The sequence below is a fragment of the Bombina bombina genome, chromosome 1, assembly GCF_027579735.1.
Source record: "Bombina bombina isolate aBomBom1 chromosome 1, aBomBom1.pri, whole genome shotgun sequence".
Lineage (NCBI taxonomy): Eukaryota > Metazoa > Chordata > Amphibia > Anura > Bombinatoridae > Bombina > Bombina bombina.
In genome coordinates, this window is record NC_069499.1 from 542,840,356 (window position 1) to 542,854,941 (window position 14,586).

The 14,586-nt window shown below is 41.9% G+C and overlaps 1 protein-coding gene across 3 annotated transcripts in view; it reads left to right on the forward strand.

The window, feature by feature from the left end:
* RAPH1 (Ras association (RalGDS/AF-6) and pleckstrin homology domains 1) overlaps nt 1-14,586 on the forward strand; it is a 389,631-nt gene that overhangs the window by 231,161 nt on the left and 143,884 nt on the right. For all 3 annotated transcript variants that reach the window (XM_053698663.1, XM_053698661.1, XM_053698662.1), the window contains exon 3: nt 13,760-13,865. In XM_053698663.1, the coding sequence (XP_053554638.1) occupies nt 13,760-13,865 (106 nt within the window). The remainder of the gene's footprint in view (nt 1-13,759; nt 13,866-14,586) is intronic.

Sequence of the window (14,586 nt, forward strand, 5' to 3'; positions counted from 1 at the left end):
GAAACGGAACTGGCATGATTACCCCTGATAACTCTAGGTCTGAAACACACTTCAGAAAAGCCTGAGCCTTTACTGGGTTTGCTGGAATTCGTGAGAGAAAAAATCTTCTCACAGGCGGTCTTACTCTGAATCCTATTCTGTACCCCTGAGAGACAATACTCTGAATCCATTGATTTTGAACTGAATTGGTCCAAGCATCTTTGAAAAATTTTAGTCTTCCCCCTACCAGCTGAGCTGGAATGACGGCCGCACCTTCATGCGGACTTGGGGACTGGCTTTGATCTCTTAAATGGCTTTGATTTATTCCAATTTGAGGAAGGCTTCCAATTGGAAACCGATTCCTTGGGGGAAGGATTAGATTTCTGTTCCTTATTTTGTCGAAAAGGAACAAAAACAGTTAGAAGCTTTAGATTTATCCTTAGGTCTTTTATCCTGAGGCAAAAAAACTCCCTTCCCCCCAGTGACAGTTGAAATTATTGAATCCAACTGAGAACCAAATAACCTTGGAAAGAAAGAGATAGCAATCTGGACTTAGAAGTCATGTCAGCATTCCAAGATGTAAGCCACAAAGCTCTTCTAGCTAAAATAGCTGAAGACATAGACTTGACATCAATTTTGATGATATCAAAAATGGCATCACAAATAAAATTATTAGCTAAGATGCCGGAAATGACAAATTTGCGTCAACGAAAGTAACTTTGCGCCAAAAAAATCTTGCGCCAAGAATGACGCAATAAACCTTGGCATTTTGCGCCCTCGCGAGCCTAATTCTGCCTGCAAAATTAAAAGACGGTCAATTTGAAAAAAAGAGACTAACCCCCAGGTAAGAAATACATTTTCCTAAAAAATGCATTTCCCAGATATGAAACGGACAGTCTGCAAAAGGAAATATACTGAAAACCTGAATCATGGCAAATATAAGTACAATACATATATTTAGAACTTTATATAAATACATAAAGTGCCAAACCATAGCTGAGAGTGTCTTAAGCAATGAAAACATACTTACCAAAAGACACACATCCACATATAGCAGATAGCCAAACCAGTACTGAAACGGTTATCAGTAGAGGTAATGGAATATGAGAGTATATCGTCGATCTGAAAAGGGAGGTAGGAGATGAATCTCTACGAACGATAACAGAGAACCTATGAAATAGATCCCTGTGAGAAAAACCATTGCATTCAATAGGTGATACTCCCTTCACATCCCTCTGACATTCACTGTACTCTGAGAGGAATCGGGCTTCAAAATGCTGAGAAGCGCATATCAACGTAGAAATCTTAGCACAAACTTACTTCACCACCTCTATAGGAGGCAAAGTTTGTAAAAACTGAATTGTGGGTGTGGTGAGGGGTGTATTTATAGGCATTTTGAGGTTTGGGAAACTTTGCCCCTCCTGGTAGGATTGTATATCCCATACGTCACTAGCTCATGGACTCTTGCCAATTACATGAAAGAAATATAATAATACTAGTCCTAAAGCCTGTTCCAACCCTTGCTCACTCTCTCCCCCCTCTTTTGCTCTCTCCCCCTCTTTTGCTCTCTCTCCCCCACCTCTTTTGCTCTCTCTCCCCCCCTCTTTTGCTCTCTCTCCCCCCCTCTTTTGCTCTCTCTCCCCCTCTTTTGCTCTCTCTCCCCCTCTTTTGCTCTCTCTCCCCCTCTTTTGCTCTCTCTCCCCCCCTCTTTTTCTCTCTCTCCCCCCCTCTTTTTCTCTCTCTCTCCCCCTCCCCCCCTCTTTTGCTCTCTCTCCCCCTCCCCCCTCTTTTGCATTCTCCCCCTCTTTTGCTTGCACTCTCTCCCCCCTTTTGCTCTCTCTCTCCCCCTCTTTTGCTCTCTCTCCCCTCTTTTGCTCTCTCTCCACCTCTTTTGCTCTCTCTCTCCCCCTCTCTTTTGCTCTCTCTCTCTCCCCCTCTCTTTTGCTCTCTCTCTCCCCTCTCTTTTGCTCTCCCCCCCCTCTTGTGGTCTCTCTCCCCCTCCCCCCTCTTTTGCATTCTCCCCCTCTTTTGCTCGCACTCTCTCCCCCCTTTTGCTTTCTCTCTCCCCCTCTTTTGCTCTCTCTCCCCTCTTTTGCTCTCTCTGCACCTCTTTTGCTCTCTCTCTCCCCCTCTCTTTTGCTCTCTCTCTTTCCCCCTCTCTTTTGCTCTCTCTCTCCCCCCTCTCTTTTGCTCTCCCCTCTCTTTTGCTCTCTCTCTCTCCCCCTCTCTTTTGCTCTCTCTCCCCCCTCTCTTTTGCTCTCCCCACCTTGTGCTCTCTCTCTCTCCCTCTTTTGTACTTTTTCTCCCTCTTCTCTTTTGCGCTCTCTCTCCCCCTTCTCTTTTGCGCTCTCCCCCCTCTTTTGCGCTCTCTTGCGCGCTCTCTCTCCAACCTCTCTTTTGCGCTCTCTCTCCCCCTCTTTTGCGCTCTCTCTCCCCCTCTTTTGCGCTCTCTCTCCCTGTCTTTTGCTCTCTCCCCCCTCTTTTGCTCTCTCCCCCCTCTTTTGCTCTCCCCCCCTCTTTTGCTCTCCCCCCCTCTTTTGCTCTCTCTCTGTCCCCTCTTTTGAGCTCTCTCTCTCTCTCTCTCTCCCCCCTCTTTTGCTCTCTCTCTGTCCCCTCTTTTGAGCTCTCTCTCTCTCTCCCCCCTCTTTTGCTCTCTCCCTTTTGCTCTCTCCCTTTTGCTCTCTCCCCCCTCTTTTGCTCTCTTTCCCCCCCTCTTTAGCTTTCTCTCCCCTCCTCTTTTACTTTCTCTCCCCTCCTCTTTTGCTTTCTCTCCCCCCCATTTTGCTCTCTCCCCCCCATTTTGCTCTCTCCCCCCCATTTTGCTCTCTCCCCCCCATTTTGCTCTCTCCCCCCCATTTTGCTCTCTCCCCCCCATTTTGCTCTCTCTCCCCCTCTTTTGCTCTCTCTCCCCCTCTTTTGCTCTCTCTCCCCCTCTTTTGCTCTCTCGCCCCCTCTTTTGCTCTCTCTCCCCCTCTTTTGCTCTCTCTCCCCCCCTCTTTTGCTTTCTCTCCCCCCCTTTTGCTTTCTCTCCCCCCTCTTTTGTTCTCTCCCCCCTCTTTTGTTCTCTCTCCCCCCCTTTTGCTCTCTCCCCCTCTCTTTTGCTCTCTCTCCCCCCTCTTTTGCTCTCTCTCCCCCCTCTTTTGCTCTCTCTCCCCCCTCTTTTGCTCTCTCTCCCCCCTCTTTTGCTCTCTCTCCCCCTCTTTTGCTCTCTCTCCCCCCCTCTTTTGCTTTCTCTCCCCCCCCTTTTGCTTTCTCTCCCCCCTCTTTTGTTCTCTCCCCCCTCTTTTGTTCTCTCTCCCCCCCTTTTGCTCTCTCCCCCTCTCTTTTGCTCTCTCTCCCCCCTCTTTTGCTCTCTCTCCCCCCTCTTTTGCTCTCTCTCCCCCCTCTTTTGCTCTCTCTCCCCCCTCTTTTGCTCTCTCTCCCCCCTCTTTTGCTCTCCCTCCCCCCCCTTTTGCTCTCTCCCCCCCCTTTGCTCTCTCTCCCCCCCCTTTTGCTCTCTCCCCCCCCCTTTTGCTCTCCCCCCTCTTTTGCTTCTCTCTCCCCCTCTTTTGCTCTCTCTCCCCCTCTTTTGCTCTCTCTCTCTCTCCCCCCTCTTTTGCTCTCTCTCTCTCCCTCTTTTGCTCTCTGTCCCGCTCTTTTGCTCTCTCTCTCCCCCTCCCTCCTCTTTTGCATTCTCCCCCTCTTTTGCTCGCACTCTCTCCCCCCTTTTGCTCTCTCTCTCCACCTCTTTTGCTCTCTCTCCACCTCTTTTGCTCTCTCTCCACCTCTTTTGCTCTCTCTCCACCTCTTTTGCTCTCTCCACCTCTTTTGCTCGCACTCTCCCCCCCTCTTTTGCTCTCTCCTCCCCTTTTGCTCTCTCCCCCCTCTTTTTTGCTCTCTCTCTCTCCCTCTTTTGCACTTTTTCTCTCTCTCCCTCTTTTGCACTTTTTCTCCCTCTTCTCTTTTGTGCTCTCTCTCCCCCTTCTCTTTTGCTCTCTCCCCCTTCTCTTTTGCACGCTCTCTCTCCCCCCTCTTTTGCGCTCTCTTGCGCGCTCTCTCTCCCTCTTTTGCGCTCTCTCTCTCCCCCTCTTTTGCGCTCTCTCTCCCTGTCTTTTGCTCTCTCTCCCCCCTCTTTTGCTCTCTCTCCCCCCTCTTTTGCTCTCTCTCCCCCCTCTTTTGCTCTCTCTCCCCCCTCTTTTGCTCTCTCTCCCCCCTCTTTTGCTCTCTCTCCCCCCTCTTTTGCTCTCCCCCTCTTTCCCCTCTTTTGCGCTCTCTCTCTCTCCCCCCTCTTTTGCTTCTCTCTCTCCCCTCTTTTGCTTCTCTCTCTCCCCTCTTTTGCTCTCTCTCTCCCCCCTCTTTTGCTCTCTCTCTCTCCCCCCCCTCTTTTGCTCTCTCTCCCCCCCTCTTTTGCTCTCTCTCCCCCCTCTTTTGCTCTCTCTCCCCCCCTCTTTTGCTCTCTCTCCCCCCCCTCTTTTGCTCTCTCTTGCTCTCTCTCTCCCTCTTTTGCTCTCTCTCCCCTCTTTTGCTCTCTCTCTCCCCTCTTTTGCTCTCTCTCCCCTCTCTTTCCCCCCTCTGTTTTGCTCACTTTCTCTCTTCCCCCCCCCCTCTCTTTTGGTCTCTCCTCACTCACTTATTTGGTCTCTCTCCCCCTCCTCTCTTCCCTCTGTTTTGCTCTCTTACTTGACCATGCCGCTGCCACCATGGCTGCTCCCGTCGGCCATGCCCCTTCATGTCACACCTGGCTACGCCCCCATCACGGCACGCCCCGTCACGCCCCCAAAAGGCAGCTTCCACAGTGCGCACTCCTCTGCTGCTCAAGGCCAGGTATGTTTGTCCTCGTGCAGTCTCTACTGCGCATGACTGCACCTGACAAACATACCTGGCCTTTTATTATATAGGATGTACTTTAATTACTTTACCTGCAAATTTATACTGCAGTGCCTTGCCATTAACCCTTTCTTTTAAGTTTCCACATTGTAAAACTTCAACTCCCCCCACTTATTTCCTTCTATGGATGTATCTGTATCTATTGTGGCTTTGGTAGAATGCAAAAGTGCACAGTAATTATCTGCTGGAGCATGCCTAGAAGCTGTGAACTCAGTTGAAATACAATGCCTGTGTCCAAACACTGATAAGGGGGGTTGAGTAGACTGCTCAAGACAGCATGGCTATTTATGTATTTCTGCTTATTTTTTAAAATTATTTTAAAATACTTGCCATGAATTTCTAAAAAAATGTTATGCAAACTATTTTTACTTAATTGGACCTTTTAGGATATGCACAGATCTCAACATGTTTTATGGCACTTTAAGGTCCTGCCACAGCATTTCAATCGGGTTGAGGTCTGAACTCTGACTGGGACATTGCATCACCTTGATTCTTTTTTTTTTTTTCAGCCTTTCTGCTGTAGATTTGCAGGTGTGTTTGGGATTGTTGTCCTGTTGCATGACCTAATGTCGGCCAAGCTTTAACTGTCGAATAGATGGCCTCACATTTCACTCTAGAATACTTTTGTATACAGAGGAGTTCATGGTCGACTCAATGACTGCAAGGAGTCCAGGTCCTGTGGCTGCAAAACAAACCCAAATCATCACCCCTCCACCACGGTGCTTGACAATTTATTATGAGGTGATTGGAGATGTTTGGCAATAATGCACAGCGCCACATTTGTCGAAAACCAAACACAGCATATCAGCACACTTTGGTCTCGTCTGTCCAAAGGACATTTTTCCAGAGGTCTTGTGGTTTGTTAAGATGCAACTTCGCAAACTTAAGCAGTGCTGTCATGTTCTTTTTAGAGAGAAGAGGCTTTCTCCTAGCAACCCTTCTATACAAACCATACTTGTTCAATCTTTTTTTCTAATTTTATTGTCTTGAACTTTAACATTTAACATGCTAACCTGTAGATTCTGAGATGGTACTCTTAGGGGTTTTGCAATTTCTCTGAGCCTTGCACAGTCTGACCTTGGGGTGAATTTGCTGGGACGTCCACTCCTGGGAAGATTGGCAACTGTTTTGAATGTTTTCCATTGTAGAATGATGGACTTTAAATTGTTTGGAAATTACCTTATAAACCTTCCCAGATTGATGGGCAGCAACAATTGCTTCTCTAAGATCACTGCTGATGTCTTTCCTCCTTGGCATTGTGTTAACACACACCTGAATGTTCCAGACCAGCAAACTGCTAAAACTTAGGCTTTTATAGAGGTGGTCACAATTGCTGACGATCATTTAATCAATGGCATTTAATTAGCAGCACCTGGCTGCTACTTAGCCTCTCAATTCCTATGGAAGCCATAAGGGTGTACTTAGTTAGTCACTCATGGCTTCTCCATTTTTGCTTTATTTTTGTTAAATAAATCATAACACTGTGTAATATGTCATGTGTTGTTGTTCATCTGAGGTTGTATTTACCTAATTTTAAGACCTGCTAAGGACCAGATGATTGTTATGTCCTGGTATGTAGAACCATATAATTCAAAGAGGGTGTACTTTCTTTTTGGAGCCAGTTGACAATTTTATATACGGATGTATTTAGAAGTAAATAAAAAAAAGTTAGGAGCCACAGCTAGAATATTAGTTGACGTGGTTCCCTGGCTTCTGGGGTCTGTGCAGCTTATTGTATTATACATTACTGTTCTTCTAGTATGAGAGGACACCAATAATATATAGAATCCACTTTTTACTTTCAATTTAATAGGGAGAAACAGGCACACCTGCTTATAAGTTTTAATAGACTTCAATATGGGGGAAAAAAGAGACATTTCTGTGAGCTTCTCTTGGATGTTTGATATGAATACTCTGATTGGGTATGCCATGTACTGTGTAGGCCCATTATGCACAAAACAAACAGGTACCACAGAACTTTAGGCACAAGTTGTAGTCTGAGAGTTATGGTCAGTAGATGCAGCTGACGACTTACAATTAAATTAACTGAAAATGTTGGGCTACAAGTTCTGCAATTCATGTTTTGATTTGACAAATTAAAATGTTGATCATTATATATTGTGTCATGTATTTAGTTCTTGTCCAACTGTTATTCTGTTATTATTCTAGTCCATCAGTGGTGAAAAGAAGTTACATTATTGCTTAAATAGCATTAAAGGGACAGTATACTGTAAAATTGTTTTCCCTTAATGTGTTTTTAATTAATTAATTAATTATAAAATGTATGAGATTTGCTTTTTTAAGGCTTATTTGTTTAAATGAATTAGCTAATTTTGTGTTTTGAAGCCACAACTTAATAAAATGGGTTGAGCTTGTAGGTATAATCAGATCTCATTACTTTATCACATTGTGTAAATATACCTGCTTCTTTATCTTATATCTGTCCATAAACCAATCACCAATACTTGGAGAGAACAATGGAAAATTAACATTTTATTACCTTATCTTTTCTATTGCCCACCGAGAGTGTAATTTCTTCTACTGACTGTGGTTACAAAGCTTGGCCTCCAGGCTGTGTGGTTACACAGTTTGGCCTTGAGGCCAAAAACTTTCTGGATGGGTGGGAATACCACAGGCTAAATAAACTATTTCTTTCATGTAATTAGCAAGAGTTCATGAGCTAGTGACGTATGGGATATACATTCCTACCAGGAGGGGCAAAGTTTCCCAAACCTCAAAATGCCTACAAATACACCCCTCACCACACTCACAATTCAGTTTTACAAACTTTGCCTCCCGTGGAGGTGGTGAAGTAAGTTTGTGCTAGATTCTACGTTGATATTCGCTTCGCAGCAGGCTGGAGCCCGGTTTTCCTCTCAGTGTGCAGTGAATGTCAGAGGAATGTGAAGAGACTATTGCCTATTTGAATTCAATGGTCTCCTTCTACGGGATCTATTTCATAGGTTCTCTGTTATCGGTCGTAGAGATTCATCTCTTACCTCCCTTTTCAGATCGACGATAGACTCTTATGTACCATTACCTCTACTGATTCTCGTTTCAGTACTGGTTTGGCTATCTACTATATTTAGATGAGTGTCCTGGGGTAAGTACGGTAAGTCTTATTTTTTGTGACACTATAAGCTATGGTTGGGCACTTTATTATAAAGTTCTAAATATATGTCTTTAAACTTATATTTGCCATGATTCAGGATGATCAATATTCCTTATTTCAGACAGTCAGTATCATTATTTAGGATAATGCATATGAATAATCATTTTTTTCTTACCTTAAAAATTGTTTCTATTGACTTTTTTTTCCTGTGGGCTGTTAGGCTCGCGGGGGCTAAAAATGCTTCAATTTATTGCGTCATTCTTGGCGCTGACTTTTTTGGCGCAAAAAATTCTGTTTGTCATTTCCGGCGTCAAACTTGACGCCGGAAGTTATTCGTGTTTGCGTCATTTTTTTGACGTTTTGCGTCATTCTTGGCGCCAAAATTTTTTAGGCGCCAATAATGTGGGCGTCTTTTTTGGCGCTAAAAAATGTAGGCGTCATTCTTGTCTCCACCTTTTTTTTTACATTATTTCAGTCTCATTCTTCATTGCTTCTGGTTGGCATTTTTTTCCCATTCCTGAAACTGTCATTTAGGGAATTTGATAAATTTTGCTTTATATGTTGTTTTTTCTTTTACATATTGCAAGATGTCTCACATTGACCCTGGATCAGAATCTACTTCTGGAAAGACGCTGCCTGATGCTGGTTCTACCAAAGTTAAGTGCATTTGCTGTAAACTTGTGGTAACTGTTCCTCCGGCTGTAGTTTGTGATGAATGTCATGATAAGCTTGCTAATGTAGATAGTATTTCCATTAGTAATATACCATTACCTGTTGCTGTTCCTTCAACATCTAATACCCAGGATGTTCCTGTTAATATAAAATAATTTGTTTCTAAATCTATTAGGAAGGCTATGTCTGTTATTCCTCCTTCCAGTAAACGTAAAAGGTCTTTTAAAGCTTCTCATTTTTCAGATGAATTTTTAAATGACAGTCATCATTCTGATTTGTCTATTTCTGATGAGGATATTTCTGGTTCAGAGGATTCTGTCTCAGATATTGACACTGATAAATCTTCATATTTATTTAAAAAAGAATTTATTTGCTCTTTACTTAAAGAGGTTTTAATCGCATTAGAGATGGAGGATTCTAGTCCTCTTGATACTAAATCTACTAAGCGTTTAAATTCGTTTTTTAAACCTCCTATAGTTATTCCAGAAGTTTTTCCTGTCCCTGATGCTATTTCTGAAGTAATTTCTAGGGAATGGAATAATCTGGGTACTTCTTTTACTCCTTCTCAAAGTTTTAAGAAATTGTATCCTGTGCCATCTGACAGGTTAGAGTTTTGGGACAAAATCCCTAAAGTTGATGGTGCTATCTCTACTCTTGCTAAACGTACTATTATTCCTACAGCAGATAGTACTTTCTTTAAGGATCCTTTAGATAGGAAGATTGAATCCTTTCTAAGGAAGGCTTATTTATGTTCAGGTAATCTTCTTAGACCTGCTATTTCTTTGGCTGATGTTGCTGCCGCTTCCACTTTTTGGTTGGAGGCTTTAGTACAACAAGTATCAGACCATAATGCTCATAGCATTGTTAAACTACTTCAACATGCTAATAACTTTATTTGTGATGCCATCTTTGATATCATTAGAGTTGATGTCAGGTATATGTCTTTAGCTATTTTAGCTAGAAGAGCTTTATGGCTTAAAACTTGGAATGCAGATATGTCTTCTAAGTCAACTTTGCTTTCTCTTTCTTTCCAAGGTAATGAATTATTTGGTTCTCAGTTGGATTGTATTATTTCAACTGTTACCGGGGGGAAAGGAACTTTTTTGCCTCAGGACAAAAAATCTAAAGGTAAATATAGGGCTGATAATCGTTTTCGTTCCTTTCGTCAGAATAAGGAACAGAAGCCTGACGCTTCCCCTAAAGGAACGGTTTCTGTTTGGAAACCTTCTCCAATCTGGAATAAATCCAAGCCTTTTAGAAAGTCGAAACCAGCTCCCAAGTCCACATGAAGGTGCGGCCCTCGTTCCAGCACAGCTGGTAGGGGGCAGGTTATGATTTTTCAAAGACATTTGGATCAATTCGATTCACAGTCTTTGGATTCAGAGCATTGTTTCACAAGGGTACAGAATAGGTTTCAAGGTAAGGCCGCCTGCGAAGAGATTTTCTCTCTCTCGCATTCCAATAAATCCAGTGAAGGCTCAGGCATTTCTGAAATGTGTTTCAGATCTCGAGTTGGCTGGGGTAATTGTGCCAGTTCCAGTTCTGGAACAGGGTCTGGGTTTTTACTCAAATCTATTCATTGTACCAAAGAAGAAGAATTCCTTCAGACCAGTTCTGGATTTAAAGATATTGAATCGTTATGTAAGGATACCAACATTCAAAATGGTAACTATAAGGACTCAGATCACTTCCAGTTTCTGAGATTCTCTTTTCTAGACAAGCATTACCAGTTTGTGGCCCTTCCGTTTGGCCTAGCAACAGCTCCAAGGATCTTTTCAAAGGTTATCGTTGCCCTTCTTTCTGTAATCAGAGAACAGGGTATTGCGGTATTTCCTTATTTGGACGATATCTTGGTACTTGTCTTCACATTCTGCAGAATCTCATACGAATCAACTTGTGTCGTTTCTTCAAAGACATGGTTGGAGGATCAATTTACCAAAGAGTTTGTTGATTCCTCAGACAAAGGTAACCTTTTTGGGTTTTCTAATAGATTCAGTGTCCATGACCTTGTCTCTAACAGAAAAGAGACGTCTGAAATTGGTTTCAGCCTGTCGAAACCTTCAGTCTCAATCATTCCCTTCGGTAGCTTTATGCATGGAAATTCTAGGTCTCATGACTGCTGCATCGGACGCGATCCCCTTTGCTCGTTTTCACATGCGACCTCTTCAGCTTTGTATGCTGAACCAATGGTGCAGGGATTTTACAAAGATATCGCAATTAATATCCTTAAATCCCAATGTACGACACTTTCTGACGTGGATAGATCACCATCGTTTAGTTCAAGGGGCTTCTTTTGTTCGTCCAACCTGGACTGTGATCTCAACAGATGCGAGTCTGTCAGGTTGGGGAGCTGTATGGGGATCTCTGACAGCGAAGGGGGTTTGGGAATCTCAGGAGGCGAGATTACCAATCAATATTTTGGAACTCCGTGAGATTTTCAGAGCTCTTCAGTTCTGGCCTCTTCTGAAGAGAGAATCGTTTATTTGTTTTCAGACAGACAATGTCACAACCGTGGCATATGTCAATCATCAGGGTGGGACTCACAGTCCTCAGGCTATGAAAGAAGTATTTTGAATACTTGTATGGTCGGAATCCAGCTCCTGTCTAATTTCTGCGGTTCACATCCCAGGTGTAGACAATTGGGAAGCGGATTATCTCAGTCGCCAGACGTTACATCCGGGCGAATGGTCCCTTCACCCAGAGGTATTTCTTCAGATTGTTCAAATCTGGGGACTTCCAGAAATAGATCTGATGGCCTCTCATCTAAACAAGAAACTTCCCAGGTATCTGTCCAGATCCAGGGATCCTCAGGCGGAGGCAGTGGACGCGTTGTCGCTTCCTTGGAATTATCATCCTGCCTATATCTTTCCGCCTCTAGTTCTTCTTCCAAAAGTGATTTCCAAAATCCTAATGGAACGTTCGTTTGTACTGCTGGTGGCTCCAGCATGGCCTCACAGGTTTTGGTATGCAGATCTCATTCGGATGGCGAGTTGCCAACCTTGGACTCTTCCGTTAAGACCAGACCTTCTATCTCAAGGCCCTTTTTTCCATCAGGATCTCAAATCATTAAATTTGAAGGTATGGAAATTGAACGCTTGATTATTAGTCATAGAGGTTTCTCTGACTCAGTAATTAATACTATGTTACAGGCTCGTAAATCTGTGTCTAGAAGGATTTATTATCGAGTCTGGAAGACTTACATTTCTTGGTGTTCTTCTCATAAATTCTCCTGGCATTCTTTTAGAATTCCTAGAATTTTACAGTTTCTTCAGGATGGTTTGGATAAAGGTTTGTCTGCAAGTTCCTTGAAAGGTCAAATCTCTGCTCTTTCTGTTCTTTTTCACAGAAAGATTGCTAATCTTCCTGATATTCATTGTTTTGTACAGGCTTTGGTTCGTATCAAGCCTGTCATTAAGTCAATCTCTCTTCCTTGGAGTCTTAATTTGGTTCTGAGGGCTTTACAAGCCCCCCGGTTTGAACCTATGCATTCTCTGGACATTAAATTACTTTCTTGGAAAGTTCTGTTCCTTTTGGCTATCTCTTCTGCTAGAAGAGTTTCTGAGTTATCTGCTCTTTCTTGTGAATCTCCTTTTCTGATTTTTCATCAGGATAAGGCAGTGTTGCGGACTTCTTTTAAATTTTGACCTAAGGTTGTGAACTCTAACAACATTAGTAGAGAAATTATTGTTCCTTCTTTGTGTCCTAATCCTACGAATTCAAAGGAGAGATCTTTACATTCTTTGGATGTAGTAAGAGCTTTGAAATATTATGTTGAAGCTACTAAAGATTTTAGAAAGACTTCTAGTCTATTTGTTATCTTTTCTGGGTCCAGAAAAGGTCAGAAGGCCTCCGCCATTTCTTTGGCGTCTTGGTTAAAGTCTTTGATTCATCATGCTTATATAGAGTCGGGTAATTCCCCGCCTCAAAGAATTACGGCTCATTCTACTAGGTCAGTTTCTACTTCCTGGGCGTTTAGGAATGAAGCTTCTGTTGATCAGATTTGCAAAGCAGCAACTTGGTCTTCTTTGCATACTTTTACTAAATTCTACCATTTTGATGTGTTTTCTTCTTCTGAAGCAGTTTTTGGTAGAAAAGTACTTCAGGCAGCTGTTTCAGTTTGATTCTTCTGCTTATAATTTCAGTTTTTTTCATTATTAAGATTAAAACTTTTGTTTTGGGTTGTGGATTATTATTTTTCAGCGGAATTGGCTGTCTTTATTTTATCCCTCCCTCTCTAGTGACTCTTGCGTGGAAATTCCACATCTTCTGTATTTATTATCCCATACGTCACTAGCTCATGGACTCTTGCTAATTACATGAAAGAAAACATAATTTATGTAAGAACTTACCTGATAAATTCATTTCTTTCAAATTAGCAAGAGTCCATGAGGCCCACCCTTTTTTGTGGTGGTTATGATTTTTTTGTATAAAGCACAATTATTCCAATTCCTTATTTTGATGCTTTCTCTCCTTTCTTATCACCCCACTTCTTGGCTATTTGTTAAAATGAATTGTGGGTGTGGTGAGGGGTGTATTTGTAGACATTTTGAGGTTTGGGAAACTTTGCCCCTCCTGGTAGGAATGTATATCCCATACGTCACTAGCTCATGGACTCTTGCTAATATGAAAGAAATTAATTTATCAGGTAAGTTCTTACATAAATTATGTTTTTTAATGGCAATATAAGGGTAATGGAAATACTTGTAAACAATTTAATGCACTCCAGCAGGTAAAATGGATCATTGGGGAGAAAAATTTTGAGCAAACTGTTCCTTTAAAGATATCAACAAAGAAAATTAGCTTACTATTAATGGACAATTAAATACAGTAGAATTTCATAATCAACAAGTGCATAATAAAAAGATAGTGAAATTGCCTTTACTCTGAATATTAAATTAGCAGTACATTTTTTTCTGACATTTCAAAATTAATTTTGCCAGCTCCTGTATCATGTGACAGCCATCAGCCAGTTACAGATTCCTATATCTAAATCATGAAAATTTCATTTTGACTTTAGTGTCCCTTTAAGTTAATACATTTCTTTTTTTTTTTCTTCATGGGATTGCAACCATCTACTAAGTAATTTGTCATGAAATCTGTTTAGTCACTCTTTCTCTTAATTTATTGTAGAGTTTGGACACTGAGAAGCCTGAGGAACAAGTTAAGAGGTCACCGCTGCGCCAGGACACCAATCTTGCAAACTTTTCATATCGCTTCTCCATGTACAATATCAATGGTAAGAAGGCACTGCTAGTTAGTTGTATAGGCGCGCTCATTCTTTGTCCCAGAGAACTTACAGTCAAGTCTGCTACTACTACTATTATGGGTTTGATTCTAACCTTTCCAAAATTGGCTTTGGATAAGAAAATTTTGGTTTCGGCTGATATAGGAGGCATGTTTTCCGAGTGATCACAGTCCTAATTAGATTTGGTTGCTGAAAGTCTACAGCTGCCAAGTTTTCACTAGAAAAGTTCCAGAAAATGTATTTCTGGTGAAAGGAAATAAATAAAACACTACTTGCAAGTATCAGAATAAATAATATTTACACTTTTTTATGAAATTTATAAGTAATCAAACTCATCTAAGAATTCTCAAAAACAAAGCTTCTAAACGTTATAAAATTTAAAATAAGATAAGCCTAAATGCTTTTCCAAGACAGCCCACAAAAGAGGTTGGTCCATGAGAAATTTTGCCGGCCAATAGCGGAGTTCATGCGCAGTAGCAAGTATATACGCCATGGTACTACTTAGGTAGACCCCCATGATATGACTCGCATAATAAGGGGGTTTGGAAAAATTATAATCTTTGATAAGATATAGTGAAACGAGGGAGTATGGAAACAATAAGGTATTTTATGAAATTATTAACTGTAAATGTTCTTTAATTTTAAGTTAAATCTTTTTTTGAGTTTCATATACCTTTTAAGTACTTGTTATCGGGATAAAACTGCTAAACCA